This window comes from Oryzias latipes, chromosome 21 (genome assembly GCF_053564925.1).
Source record: "Oryzias latipes strain Hd-rR chromosome 21, Olatipes_Hd-rR_3.1".
Lineage (NCBI taxonomy): Eukaryota > Metazoa > Chordata > Actinopteri > Beloniformes > Adrianichthyidae > Oryzias > Oryzias latipes.
Window position 1 is genome coordinate 30119737 of NC_136257.1, and position 14390 is coordinate 30134126.

Consider the following 14390-nt stretch of genomic DNA (forward strand, 5'->3'; position numbering starts at 1 on the left):
TTATCATTTATAGATGATTCGATTTTTCTTCAGATAACGTTTGAATGTTGTTTTCCCAAATCACCGTCGAAGAAGACGCATTTTCCTGCGCGACGTCAACGTCACTTCCGCTTTCTCGATGCCGAAGTGATCCTTAGAGTAATGGCGGCGTGCCGGGGGTCTTCGTCGAAATGGTTTTTCACCCGGGACCAACTGGAAAGCACGCCTTCCCGCCGATGTGGAGTGGAACCGGACCGGGAATTATCCTACCGACAACAGGCAGCGAATTTGATCCAAGATATGGGTCAAAGGCTCAATGTGTATCCTTTGTGAACATGAAATTGTTTCGACGAACTACTACTAGCTAGGAGGCAGTCATCGCGCTTGCTAATCTTTAGTGGGCCCGTTAGAGATTTCGAACCGTTGTAAAAATATTTTCATTCGTTGCACTACAAACTCATTCTGTTAAGTTTTGGTGTATAAAAGGAGTTTTATCAAAAAACTGGCGCCGTTTACTTATAAAATGTAAGCTAGCGTATTAGTTAACCAGTAACGGCAAAAGACGACGGCTTGCACGTTTCGATCGATGAAACCACTTAAAATTTAGACGCAGGAGGTTTGTGTTAAGCTAATGTAACGAACGTCATTGTCTTTGTTTTTAAACACAGGTAACGGTTCTGTTGTTTCGACACATCTGATAATTTATTGCTAATTTTTGGGTGCGTCGTTCACCAAAGTTCTGCTCAGCATGAAATCAGTCTTACTTAGATAAGTGTACGTTGATCTGGGGATTGTACCGTCTCCTGGACAGTTAGTGCTCAGTCTGCCGTTCTTGTCCTGTGAATCATTATGTAACAGCCGACTTTCACTGTGGCAAAGTTCCTCCACCTTCCATAAGTATTTTTTTATTGATTTATTTTATTTACATAATTTAATTTCGCCAAATAATATATTTACAGATTAAATATACGGTTTCTAAACATTTTCAGTGTACTTATAAATATAATTATGTAATATTAGGCAATAAACATAGTTTTCTAGGACATAGTTTCTGCACAGTAGCAGGAGTTCATCAAAAATTCCCCCTTTCAATTTGTGAGCTGTTGCTTCTTTGAGTCAGCCCGTCCTAATTTCCCATCATCCCTTTGTTTTTACGCTCTCCAGCCAGCTTCCATCCCCGAACACACCCCAACCTAAAATTACCTCTGCAATAGAGCTATCCGTTACAGTTTTGAGCCAGATTTCAGATCAGACAAAGACAGCAAAGACGTACACTGATCTATTTTTCTGCAAGTGGATGAATCGGAATGGAGCGGAGCAGATAGCTTGAGGCCCGTTGGCTGTAGCACCCCTCCTGGAATCTTTTACACTGCATTTTTCATCTGGATTCACAACGATTTATAAAAAGAAATGCAATTTGAAGCTGTGTTAAAACACCAAAAGCCAGATTTTCAGTGAAGTGGGTCTTTAATTAAGCTTTAAAACTTTATTTCCCGGATGTCTTTTCTTTGTCCTGCCATCTTCTGTACTTTTTCTCGTTGTACTCCTAAATAGTTGTTCTATTCTTAATAAAGTTGGGAGGTAGAAAAGCTCGTATTTAAACCTCCATGTGATGATCATGTCTCTTTTTAAAAAGAAATATTTCCTTTACAATTGTTCCAGCTCCCAGTTAACAATAAATACAGCGATTGTTTACATGCATAGATTTTATATGCACCATTCATTCACCAAATTCCATAGGAACGTAAGTAATCTATTTTTTGTTTTCTAAAACTATTATATTTACTAATTCTGATACAAACAAGTGAAAAAAAATTTGTCTGATTTCCTTTTTGCTATTATTCTGTTCACAGATAATATCTCCAACTACATTGTTCTTGGCTGCAAAAGTGGAAGAGCAACCCCGGAAACTCGAACATGTGATTAAAGTTGCACACGCATGTCTGAATCCGCAAGAACCGCCTCTAGACACAAAAAGTAATGTAAGTGGAGGCACCTTGCCATTGTACGGGTGCCTTTTTGATCCCTGTGTTTCCCGTTGTGTGGTTTCACTGTCGATAACTGGCTGTGCCACATTCTGCTGCCCTTTTCACACGGTCTTATGTTTCCTGTCCTTGCTCGGTGTGTACTAAACACCTGCACTGACAAAGGCTCATATGAATTTTGAAAGTGAAATGAGCCTCTCTGTTTTGGGTTTTGGCCTCTTTAAATCAGTTGTTAGGGCTTATAGACTAATAGACTCATTACAATTGTGTTGTAATGACTGTCTATCAAACTTCAGGCATACCTCCAGCAAGCTCAAGAGCTGGTGATACTTGAATCCATAGTGCTGCAGACCCTGGGTAAGTAGTGGCGACTGGAGTGGATGACTTACAAGAGCTTTTTTATAATCCTTATCATCAGTGGTTATGAATAGGGGTTTACTGTTCTTGTACTTTTAATTACAGCCTATTCTGATTTGTCTTTTTTTTTTACTCTGGTTATCTTATTGTAAATTTATTAAGTCATGTAAAGGTGACATGTTATCCTCTTTTGGTCAAAATTAGTAGAGTAGGATCTAGAAAAATTGAAATGCCTTTTTAAAAGCTCCGTTCACTTAAGCTTGGACATTGAATCATTTGGCCTTTCTCATTAACTTCAATCGTGAGAATTTTTTTTCTTTTGAGGTGAAAGTTTACATGCATCACATGTATTCTTTCTAATTTGTATCCTATTGAAAAAAAATAGCTTATAAATATTTTTACTTTTTAGGGATCCACATTCCAGTCATCTTTCCAATTAAAAACCTGTCTTACTTAATACAAGATAACATGTCACCTCCCAACTGTGTGTGTTAAACTCATCTGTTATGTATTTTGTTCCAGGCTTTGAAATTACTATTGATCACCCACACACTGATGTGGTGAAATGTACCCAGCTAGTGCGAGGTAGAGGCTTCCTTCTTTGCTCTTTGTGCCCTCTGCTTTTGTTTTACCGCCCTCAGAGGGGGAATGTTAGCGAGGTGAAAACTATGCTGTTTTTACTGCTACTTGACCACAAGACTGTTTAGTTTGCCTGTTGACTTTGTTGTTTGATTTAAAGAATGACATTTACCAGTGCTTACTGGGCCGAGACCAAGATTGCTGGTGATAATATTTTATTTTGGACATTTTTTGTGATTAAAAAAAGAAATAATGGGGGGTGATAAGTAAAAGCCTTTTTTGTCAAAGTTAGATTTAGTTAGTTAAATAAGGCTTGATGAAAAGTGAAAGCAAGTAAACTTTTGTAAATCTTCAAAAATCTGATTGCGTCGAGGATTTTTTTTTTAATGTACCTTATTGTGATAGCCAGTCATTCTGTGTTTTAAAAAACAGATGATCCAAATAATAAGATAAAACTTTATTCTTGGACTTGGTCTTATCTGCACTAATGTACATTAAATATGGTAAATGTTTAGTTGAATAATTCCAAAATTTTAGGTATGATAATAATTTTATTTTCTCTTTTTGTGCTTTTTTTCCTTGCAGCAAGCAAGGATCTGGCACAGACTTCCTATTTCATGGCTACCAACAGGTTGTTATCCTGCCCCTCTTTTGTTGCACTTTGACTGCACACCATAGCTTCCTGTAATGCAGGGTGCCCTTTCAGTGTCCAACGGGCCCTACTTGCACTGGTGGTTTTCCGGGACGCTTGCCCCCTCCCATTTGTCTGAGGTAGCGGGATACGGCGGCTCGTAGCGTTACCGGCCCCAGTCGCAGTGCGGTGTATTGTACGAGGGACCACATGTTGGCACAGATGGGTTGAATGCAAGATGTGAAGTTTAGTGGTGCGCTTGAAACCCAGATGTTTGTTCGGTTGCAAAAAAAGTGCATAATTCTAAGAGACACTGGTAGCCCTGAATAGCAGCTAAAGATTTCACAGATGTAAACATGTCTCATAGAGGGCCTTGTGGTAAGTACTTCATATACATTTAAATTATTTCTTCACTTTTTGTCAATGTTTCAATGGTTTTTGCAATGCTTGTTGTTTTTAATAACTTGCTTTTTTTTCTAGCCCCTCATTGTTTTTTGTTTTTTTCATTTTGATAAACTTAACACTTTGAGGCTTACTCTTTGCCTAAGTATGGATCAATAAGAACCTGAAGAATTTTTAGGGTTTTGTATTTATGCTAGTTGATCCAATATTGTCAGGCTTTGCTCTGACAACTTTACCTTCTTTCAATCTCACTACTTTGTGTACTACTCCTCATTTACATACTAAAACTTTGTCATCCTGTTGTGCTCTTTTTAATTTCCATTGCCACTTTGAACTTTGTTCATTTTCTGCCGGAAAAAATTGTCTTTCCGACCACGACAAAAAAGCGTCTAAATATCGCAAGCCACAGGACGTAGGCAGGTCCAAACTGGTCAGTGAGGCAAATGCAATTTAAATTAGAACAATACACCTCCATTTTGCATAGAGACTTTATGCAAAATAGCATGTGCAGGGCAAAAACAGGTAGACAGGTGGATGAATTTTAAAATCTGACATTGTTCTAGGAGTTCAGAGCTCTGACATACACTATATTACCAAATATATTCACTCACCCGTCCAAATGATCAGAAACGGGTGTCCTAATCACTTAGCCACAAGTGCAACAAATCTAGTGGTGACATTTCCTCAATATTTCACAGTCAACTTTCAACTCGATCAGAAAAAAATGGAAGTGTTTGGGAACAACAGCAACTCAGCCATGAAGTGGTAGACCACATAAACTGATGGAGAAGGGTCAGCGAATCCAGAAGCGCATAGTTCAAAAAGGTCACAGACTTTCTGCAGTCAATGGCGACAGAGCTCCAAACTTCATTTGACCTTCATAAGTCCAGCACGCAGAGAGCTTCATGTAATGGGTTTCCATGGTTGAGTAGCTGCATCCAAGCCACACATCGCCAAGTGCAATGCAAAGCGTTAGATTCAGTGGAGTAAAGCACGCCGCCACTGTACACTAGAGCGGGAGACGCCTTCTCTGGAGTGATGAATCGCGCTTTTCCATCTGGCAATCTGATGGACGAGTCTGGCTTTGGAGGTTGCCAGGGTAACGGTACATTTGGGACTGAATTGTGCAGAGTGTGAAATTTGGTGGAGGAGGAATTATGAGGTAGGGTGGTTTTTCAGGCCCCTTAGATCCAGTGAAAGGAACTCTGAATGCTTCAGGATACCAAAACATTCTGGACAATTCCATGCTCCAACCCTGTGGGAACAGTTTGGAGCGGCCCCTTCCTATTCCAACATGACTGTGCACCAGAGCACAAAGCGAGGTCCATGAAGACATGGACACAGAGTCTGGTGTGGATGAACTGGAGTGGACTGCACAAAGTCCTGACCCCGATAGAACACCTTTAGGATGAATTAGAGCGGAGACGGAGAGCCAGGCCTTCTCCACCAACATTAGTGTGTGACCTCACCAATGTTGCTTTTGAAAAAATGGTCAAAAATTTCTAGAAACACACTCCTCAACCTTTTAGACAGCCTTCCTAGAAGAGCTGAAGCTCTAATCGCAGCAAAAGGTCAACCAACATCATATTGAACTATATGGGTTAGGAGTGAAATGGCACTTCAGTACATATGTGAGCCGAGGCAGGTGAGCGAATACTTTTGGTAATATAGTGTATGAGACAATCAAACCTTTGAACACTGCACAAAATGAATAAAGGTTATTTTATGTCAGTCAGAACTTAAACCACATTAAATTTTATTAAAACCAATTTTACAAACTCGTCGCAATCGACCCGAGGATGCAAGTACCAAGCTTCATAATTTTTTCTAATACTTTTTGAAATCTAATTATATTGTGGGTTATCTTGTGGTCTTGCTGTTTCGCGGATTGTTCCAATTGCAGATTTGCATGGTTGTCGTTTTTTACAGCCCGCTGTTTTGCATTGTTTGGCTGTAGACACTTCGTCAAAATCCTTGGTGCTTTGTCTCCTGTACTGTTTGCTAAATCTACATACATTTTTGATTGCAAGCAAGTAGTCGTCAAAATTATTCTAGATCTTTAAGGCTGTTCAACATGATCCCTGCACACTCAATACACTTTTGTCGGGCACAAACATTTTCACACTTTTCTCTGCTTCTTGAACTCTCAAAGTTCAAACCTACATAGAAAATTATGTCCAGCATTGTAGAATTAAAAACAAAGCTGTTGCAGATTTCACTAATCTCTGGCAATATTTAGGACGTAACTCCTGTGATAAGCGAGGGATGACTGTATTCAAAAGCTGAGATTTTTTTTAATGTTGGTTGTGTTAGAAACTCGTTCTTAATAGCCTTGTAATGTAATTCAATGTTTGTTGTGGAGTGCTGCTTAACAATTTATAAAAATAAGCAGTTTCCCCCCCCATGTCGTTAAATTTGTGTTGCTCATTATTGGTAATTTATTAGAAAACCCCAAACATTTTGTACAGGGGACATGGACTGAGTTCATTGATTGACAGTGGTGTACAACCAATCAGAATGCAGATCTCCACCGGCTGTAACGGAAAAAAAGTGCAAAATTGCATTGAAATAAATCTGTAAAAAGTCAACTGTGAGGGCCCACTGTCTGAAAATCTGTTTGAAAAATTATGGATATTAATAACTACTGCAGTTTTGTAAAAAAAAAAAAAATATATAAAATCTGTCTAAAAATGGCCGCTCCCTTTTGTACTTTTGTCTCTTCTGGCACATGTGGGACGGATCTTGAATCGCTGATGACCATCGCCTCATTGTGTGTGCAGTCTGCACCTTACTACCTTCTGCCTCCAGCACAAGCCCACCGTGATCGCCTGTGTGTGCATCCATCTGGCCTGCAAGTGGTCCAACTGGGAGATTCCAGTTTCTACTGATGGGAAACACTGGTGGGAGTATGTGGACAACTCCGTAACTCTGGAGCTGCTAGACGGTGAGAAAGCATGTGCGTTTTTTTTTGTGTAGACGGGTACTGACTGTTGACCGGTAACAATCAGGCGGCATCTGCAAGAGAAGGGCTTCAAAAACAAAAAGCGTTTTCAAAAACCATGTCTCCATCAACACCACAAAATTCCCTTATTGAACGTTGCAAGGGAACACAACACAGGAGACATTCAAAAGTGGAAGAAAGTTCTCTTCTCTGATGAGGAAAAATACAACCTTGATGGTCCTGATGGCTTTCAACTAGGGTTGTGCCGATGGACGATATCATCGTCCATCGTGATGGGTGACTGACATCCCGATGGAGAGACCACCATCGTGATGCCACGCCCCCGCCACGTTGCGCGTCGACACCATAAGCCGCGGTTACATGTGCAAAATATCTTGATGGGATCAATGGTCGGATTAGAATCCAACCGTGTAAATGGGCCCAGAAAAATGTTTTCAGAATATAAAAACGTTCACTAAGGTCACAATTTCGGTCGGAATAAATCATTCGCACATGCGCAGTATTCGCACCTGCGCAGTTTGAAAACCGGAAGGGGATACAACTTCCGCCGAGCGGCTTTTTTTCCAAACTTTATTGAATGTAACAATTCAATACAAAACGATAACAGCACCGAGCGGCTATATATATTGACTTGTCAGCTCGGTAAAATACGAGATGATCTTCTAAACGTGCTTTTAATAATGTTACGGTTATTATCAAACACCTGTTCGCTCATCATTTGAATTTTAATCCGTGTGGTCAGTGCTTTTTCTGAACGGAGCCAGGATTAGCAGTATGCTAACACGGGCTAACAACATTAGCTTTGGGTGGCGCTGCTTGCTGGCTGCACGTAAACATGTAAGAATAACATCAGCCTTTATTTAGTCGGGACACGACTGGAAACACAAATCCGCGTGATTGTTTGAATGTTTTCTAAGGACTGAGCGACATTTCTGCTTTGAAGCTCAAACCGCTGTGTGTGCTGACGATCCGAGCTGTGCTCAGACACACACTTTTAGACCCGGTTCTGAGTTCGGTTGCTTGTACCCCTAGAGCTGCGGGACGGATCGCAGTCTTAAATCTCCCACACATACCGCTCATGTACCCCCCCCCCCTTCCCATCAAACGCAAAGCTTTAAGTCCGCGTGGACCGGTCCGCCGGTCCACTTCACTAATTAAGTGCGGGAGCGACTACACTTCTTTTCTATCTTGCTTGTTACTTTTTCTGTTAAAGTCACTTCCCTCAGTTTATACTGGATCATCGCGGATTAACCATTAGTTGGGAAATAAAATGAAAAAAGCAAAATAACGAATAGCAGTTATATAAGAACGAAAAATGTAAAAATACCCCCCCTCCCGACGATGTCATCGTCCATCCCGATGGTTGACAGCAAACATCGTCAACGGCCAAATTAGGGGACATCGCCCAACCCTACTTTCAACGTTACTTGCATGACAGAGAGATCCCACCTGAAATGTTTTCTATGCTGCACAGTGGAGGAGGAGCGATCATGGTCTTGGGGTGCTTTTTCCTTTTAAAGGACAATGGAGCTTCAGGTTGTGCAGGGGCATCAAATTATATCTGGCTATGAGAAGTTTCAAAGGTCATCTACATGACTAGCTGCGTTTACATGGGCAAAAGTAATCTGAAAGAACGCCTGATCGGAAGAAAAATGAGTCAAGTAAACGCGCCGTTCGGAATACTCTGCCCCGATCAGACTCGTTCGGATCAAAATTTCTTTCCAATCGAGATAGGTGGGTCATACCGATTGTTGATCCAATCGTTGTGCATGTAAACGGTTCATTCCGATCGTGTGTCACTACTGCTCTGGTTTACGGCATGCATAAACGGTGTTTCGCTGAGAGAATGCTTTGGAGAGAGCATACGGGAGCGACCAGCTGCTCTGCGGAGCCGTGCAAAGTGCCGCTCCGCTCTTGCCCTGCTTGTTCTTCGCATCTCCCTTCTCTTACACCCCTGACGAGGGGGGTGCGGAGGGTGCCAGTGGATCAAGTGAACCTCTCTGAGCAGAGCCGCCGGATTTATTATGTGTTTGAGGGGAGGATGCTTTGTTATGTGTGCGTTTTGTTATGTATGAGAATTCGGACTGCGAGCCGACCCGCGCTCTGGGTTAGCGGCTGCCGGCTTCTGGAGAACTGTGTGTGTCTGGGCAGAGCTCGGACGGCCAGCACACACAGCGGCTTTGGGGCGGTGTGCGAACTTTTCAAAGCAGAAATGACGCTCGGTCCTTAGAAACCGTTCAAACAATCACGTGGAATTGTGTTTCCAGTTGTGCCCCGACAAAATAAATGCTGATGTTATTCCCACACATTTACGTAGAGCCGAGATGCATATTGCAGCGTTTCATGGTCCTGGATTTTGTGTCCATGATCAAACAAGGCTAATGTTGTGAGCGCTTGTTAGCGTCTCCTAACCCTGGCTTCTTCCAGCTCCGTTCTTCCACAAAAAAGCACTGACCACACGGATTAAAAATAAAACGATAAGCGAACAGGCGCTTCACAATATTCATTACATTATTAAAATCACGTTTTGGAAGATCGTCTCGTATTTTACCGAACTGCTGCATAAAATGTATGCGGCAGCAGTTTGTTTACAACGGGACTCATTTCCGCTTACGGTGTTTTCAACACTACTGCGCATGCCCAAATGATTTATTCCGACCGAAAGTGTGACCCATGTAAACGTTTGTTCTAATCGGAAAAAGTTTTTCTGGGCCCATGTGCACGGTTGAATTTTAATCCGACCATTGATCCGATCGAGATATTTTGCCCATGTAACCGCGGCTACTGAGGGTCTTCGTCTGTGTGGTGACAACTGTTTTTTGCAGTTCACAATGTCCGCCTGGCAAAAGGCTTTTCAGGAGAATAACCTCACTCCTTTGGATCCCGTAGTGCATGTTTTCCATCAGAACTGGACATCAGTTCCAGACAGTGGATGCCCTTCGTGAAACCATCTTCACCACTTAGCACAACCTTCCCAAAAGCCATTTATTGATCAGAAGGAATGGGGGAGCTACTCGTTACAGAGTGTTTTGTTTGGATCCTGTGATTTCTGTTTTGACGACGTAGCTGGATTTCTTTACGATAAGCCTTTGATCAGCACTGTTGTCTGGTCAAAATGTTTGGCCTCTTCGTCTTTTTACATATAAAGCTTTACTTACAACCTTGTTCAAATTTAGCCATGCAAAGTGCGAATTCATTCAAGTCTGTGCAGAAACGTCCTGACGACTTTTGTCTTTTCAGAGTTGACTCACGAGTTTCTGCAGATCTTGGAAAAGACTCCAAGTCGGTTAAAGAGGATACGCAACTGGAGGGTACGTTACACAAAAATACCTTTGAACCCCACATTTGAAATACCCATTCTAGTGGGAAGAGTCCTTTCAATTTGAGGCTAGCTGTTGTTAAAATATAGATGCATGTCTTTCTGGACTCTAGGCAACACAAGCTGCCAAAAAGCCCAAGAGTGAAAACGCCCAGTTGAACGACAACTCATTCGATGGTCCTTCAGTTCTCCAAGGCGACATGTGTCTTCCTGGAAGTTCCTCATCCAACCCTAGCTTTTCCAAACTGGACACTGCCTTCCCTGTTCCCCTGCCGGGCCAGTCCAGAGGAGCTTCCCTTTCTATGGACACTATCATCAATGCCTACTTGCCAGCGAGCCACAGCGAGTGGCCACAGAGCAGCCAGATCCAAACAGGGTACCATTCTGTGTGTGTGAAGGAAGAACCCGTCAGTGTTCCTGTCCAAGACTCCGCGCTGGCTTTGCAGGCCTCTGGCTCCTCTTTGCTTCAGCATCCACCTTACGGGGCTGAAAAGATGACGGAGCTTAACTTTATGAAACAAGAGCAGAAAGGTGCGGTTGGAGCAGCGGGGAAGCATCAGCCACCTCCTCAGTTGGTTTACCCCCCTCCAATGCAGCCTTCTCCAGCTTTGAAACTATCTTTGGATAAGTACAGAGAGAAACATGCCGGGGAGTCTGCTGCCCCCCAGCAGAAGCGCAGGCAGGAGCAAGGGGATGCGTCCTCGTCTGCTATGTATACGCCGTTCACTGTTAGCCAAGTAGATTATAGAAGACTGCCTCACCAGAGCTCCCACAGCGCTGGCAGCGGCACCACTGCCTCCCCGATGAAGATGAAGGGGCAGGAAAGACGGCACCACGGTGACAAACGGGACAAAAACTCAGTAAAGCTCTCCACATCTATGCCGGGGGCCGGCGGCGGTGTGCAGCTGGAGAGAAGCGGCCAGCTAAACAAAGATGAGCTGAAGATGAAGATCAAAATGTCTTCATCCGAGCGCCACAGCTCCTCTGATGAAGGGATTGCTTCCAACAACAAGAACAAACATTCCAGCCCGCTGGTCAGCAAGGAGAAGCACCGAGGAGGAGAGCACAACCTCCTCCACCGCCCCCACAAGCTCAGCCACCTCCACGCAAACAGCGGCAACGGGCGAGGGGCTGTGGAGGGGCCTGCGGGCCCGCTGCGGGGCCCCCCAGTGCTGATCAGCATGGAAGGAACGACGCACGGACACCCAACATCCAACTCTCTGAGCTCATCCTCGTCACGCAAAAGAATCCACACAGATGGGAGCCACAATCACCACTCCTCCTCCTCCAGCTCCTTCTCCAAAGTGAGCAAACTTTCCAAGGGTGGCGCTGTCGCTGCAGGTACTTCATCTCCCTCCTCGCCCCTTTCCTCCACTTGCTTCTCCCCCGTATTGCTGTGTGTCTCATCTAGCTTGCAGCTCTGTAGCTAACCTCCCTCCCACCTTCCTCCTCTTTTCCTTTTTATTTTTCTTTCTTCTACCCCCCTCCTCCTGTCACACCCAGGTGGGCTGCGGACCTCCCAGCCTCCTCCTGGTGAATCTCCACACGAGCTGAGAGACCAGCGACACTGAGTCCGCCCGCCTTCCGGAGCCCCGGCCCGCGCTCGAACCCCGCAGACTCTGACTTTGAAGACTATGCTCAACCTCTGCTAAGTGCCCAAGGACAAAGTCTCCATATTAAAAACCCTTTACTAAGGAGCAGAAAGCGTATCTGCATAAAAAAAGTTCTGTTGGACGTCAGTTTCTTAAAAAAAATGAGTGAATTGTGCTTCCCAACTTGTCACACCTCTGGATTGCGAGACTCAACGCCGTCTTTCCCCGTGAACTGCTGCTCGTTCAATTCCCTCGCGTGTTGCTCCTGGAACGTGTTGAGGGGTGTTCCTTTTCTGTCAGATGAGAAAACAAGTATTACATGTTCCATAGAAGCATGGGAAGTATACGTTTCCCTCCGTTTCCTTTTTTTAGACTACTAATTTAAATGAATCACTCTTCTGTGGTTGCATGGAGGAAGAAAGAGGCCAGCTGAAGAAGATAGTCATCTGCTGGCATTCCATTTCATTTTTATTTTGATCTTGTCTCATTTTTTTATACTTCCAAACTGTGCATTTTGATTTGCATGTTGCAATCATCAAAGGGATGGAAAAGGAGAGCGCTTATTGCTGTTTACAAAAAACGGAGATAACATGTTCATACGTTTTTGTATGTAAAGAAAAAGCTATACCGTGACTACTCAGGTTTGGAGCTGCTTGTAATTATAAGAAAAAAAAGCAACAACATGAAACCTATACATTATTTTGGCGATCGGTGCGATGGGCATCATTGGACAAATGGTTGCAGCATTCCCTTTTGGGCTTCTTACGGCTTCACTGTAGGAGGTGCTTTGTTTCCTCATAAACACCCTGCAACTGACACGTCTCACACCTCATACAGCTGTTAGTGACGCCGTTTGTACCAAAAACCTGTTTACGACGGACACCTGAAGCTGGATGCCAAAGGTTACAGCCAAAAGACGCAAAAGGACAAGGACAGTCGTAGGAACGAGACTTTTTACTGGAGGCATCTTTACACTACACGAGTATGAAGCTTTTAGATGTCGGCCTTTGGAGTCCACTTGTTCAGATGACCATTAACGGTGTACACGAAGAAACGTTTGTCTTATTCCCATCCAGGAAGTTGTTTTTACTCGGGTATCTTCTAAAAAATTATCATGTCTCAGCTGTTCTTTACTGAATCCAAAATGTCTGCAGAGGCTGAAACGTCCACGCACATTTGTTGATTTAAAGTTCCGCAGATCATTTTGGAAGAGAACCCTCTCAAACATTTCCCCCCAGATTTTATTTTCAGCACCATGAATAAACCAGAAGAGTTTCCACTGCTCTGAAAATGAAGTCTGCTGTGTTTTTATTTTCACTGTTAGAAGACTACAAAAAGAGCCGTGTGCAGTTTAAGATGAAGACTTTACGTGGAAGTCCCACTCTCATCTTTAAATCTATTTTCAAAGAGTTCCCAGTGGTCGATTTGATTACGATTTCGCCTTTTTTAGCCAAAATCAAAAAACCTGTCATTTTCTTGGACAGTTTCTGCAGAGCGGCAAGAGTTTGAGATATTCGCCAATGTGTTTTGTTAGCACGGGGCTTTCTTGTTGCTGAGAGCTCTCTGTTTACACGTTATCACACTAGCTTACAAGCTCAACCCAACACTAAAAAATAACCAGAAATACTAATTTTAATATAAAATTTCTTAATGTCCACCAAAAAATGCCACAGAAACATTTTACAAACACGAAAACCGGTTTCTTCGTAGCGGGTCTTTAACCTTTCCTTATCAGGTCAGATGCCTTTGAGATCAACAACCTCATGTCCTCAGGAAAAATAGCTGAAAATGTATTGTGTATTTATTGTGGCCCTCTTTACAAGTTTATACTCAAATGAAGGACAATTTTCAACAAAATTTAAATCACACATGGATATTACACGTCTTTTGTAGTCTTTTCTTACTAGTGGTCGCCAAAAGAGGCTTTGTAGGATTCGAAAATTATCTCAGTTTTGTTGGGTTTATTCCTTCCCAGTGGGAGCAGTTCTATGTGTAATGTGAACCTTCCGTCTGACATCTCTAGGTGACCGTTATCCTTCCACAGGTGTATGTATGTGTGTGTAAGAGTCCATGAATGTCAGCTAGGACGTGCTACAGATGATGGATCCTGAGGACCTTAAAACAGGCATAGATAATGGATGGAGAGTTCCACACAATAAACGTAATAAAAAAGTTTGTTTTCAGAACTAACTGAAACCCCTCCTCCAATGTCTCTGTGCTGTCCAGCTTACTTGATTGCAGCTTCTTGAGAGGATCAGGTGTTTTCAGTCAATCAGAAGCTGAACTTATCTGGTCCAGATAATCGTGTATGCGCTCCACACCCTCACACGCGCTATAGGAAGAGAGGGGGGATAGCGCGTGTGAGGGTGTGGAGCGCATACACGCGCGGTCAGTCGCCCGTTTTGGACTTAAGGAAACAGTAATAAAGAAAGTTCATCTTTAGTGACTGAGACTGGTTCTTTTGTCTGACCGGCCCAGAGGATCTGAGGGTTCGAACGCGGAAGTGAACCACGCGTCTTATTCATTCTGCGTCCAGCGGCTCCTCTGTAGATGTCTGCGCACTCAAAGGCAGCAGGGAGGGGAG

At 43.2% G+C, this 14390-nt stretch overlaps 1 protein-coding gene across 1 annotated transcript; it reads left to right on the plus strand.

Annotated features, from left to right (window-relative positions):
- Positions 1-52: 52 nt before the first annotated feature.
- Positions 53-13097, plus strand: ccnt2a (cyclin T2a). The gene is made up of 10 exons (XM_011489967.4): positions 53-299; positions 1642-1723; positions 1833-1961; positions 2261-2321; positions 2844-2906; positions 3486-3531; positions 6714-6877; positions 10136-10206; positions 10328-11555; positions 11718-13097. The coding sequence occupies exons 1-10, from the start codon at positions 142-144 to the stop codon at positions 11783-11785; spliced, it is 2070 nt and encodes a 689-aa protein (XP_011488269.1). The 5' UTR covers positions 53-141; the 3' UTR covers positions 11786-13097.
- The last annotated feature ends 1293 nt before the right edge of the window (positions 13098-14390 follow it).

Coding starts and splice junctions, on each gene's coding strand:
- ccnt2a (XM_011489967.4), top strand. CDS start 142: ATGGCGGCGTGCCGGGGGTCTTCGTCGAAATGGTTTTTCACCCGGGAC. Junction 300..1,641: donor ATGGGTCAAAGGCTCAATGT/GTATCCTTTGTG, acceptor CAATTGTTCCAG/CTCCCAGTTAACAATAAATA. Junction 1,724..1,832: donor TCACCAAATTCCATAGGAAC/GTAAGTAATCTA, acceptor TTCTGTTCACAG/ATAATATCTCCAACTACATT.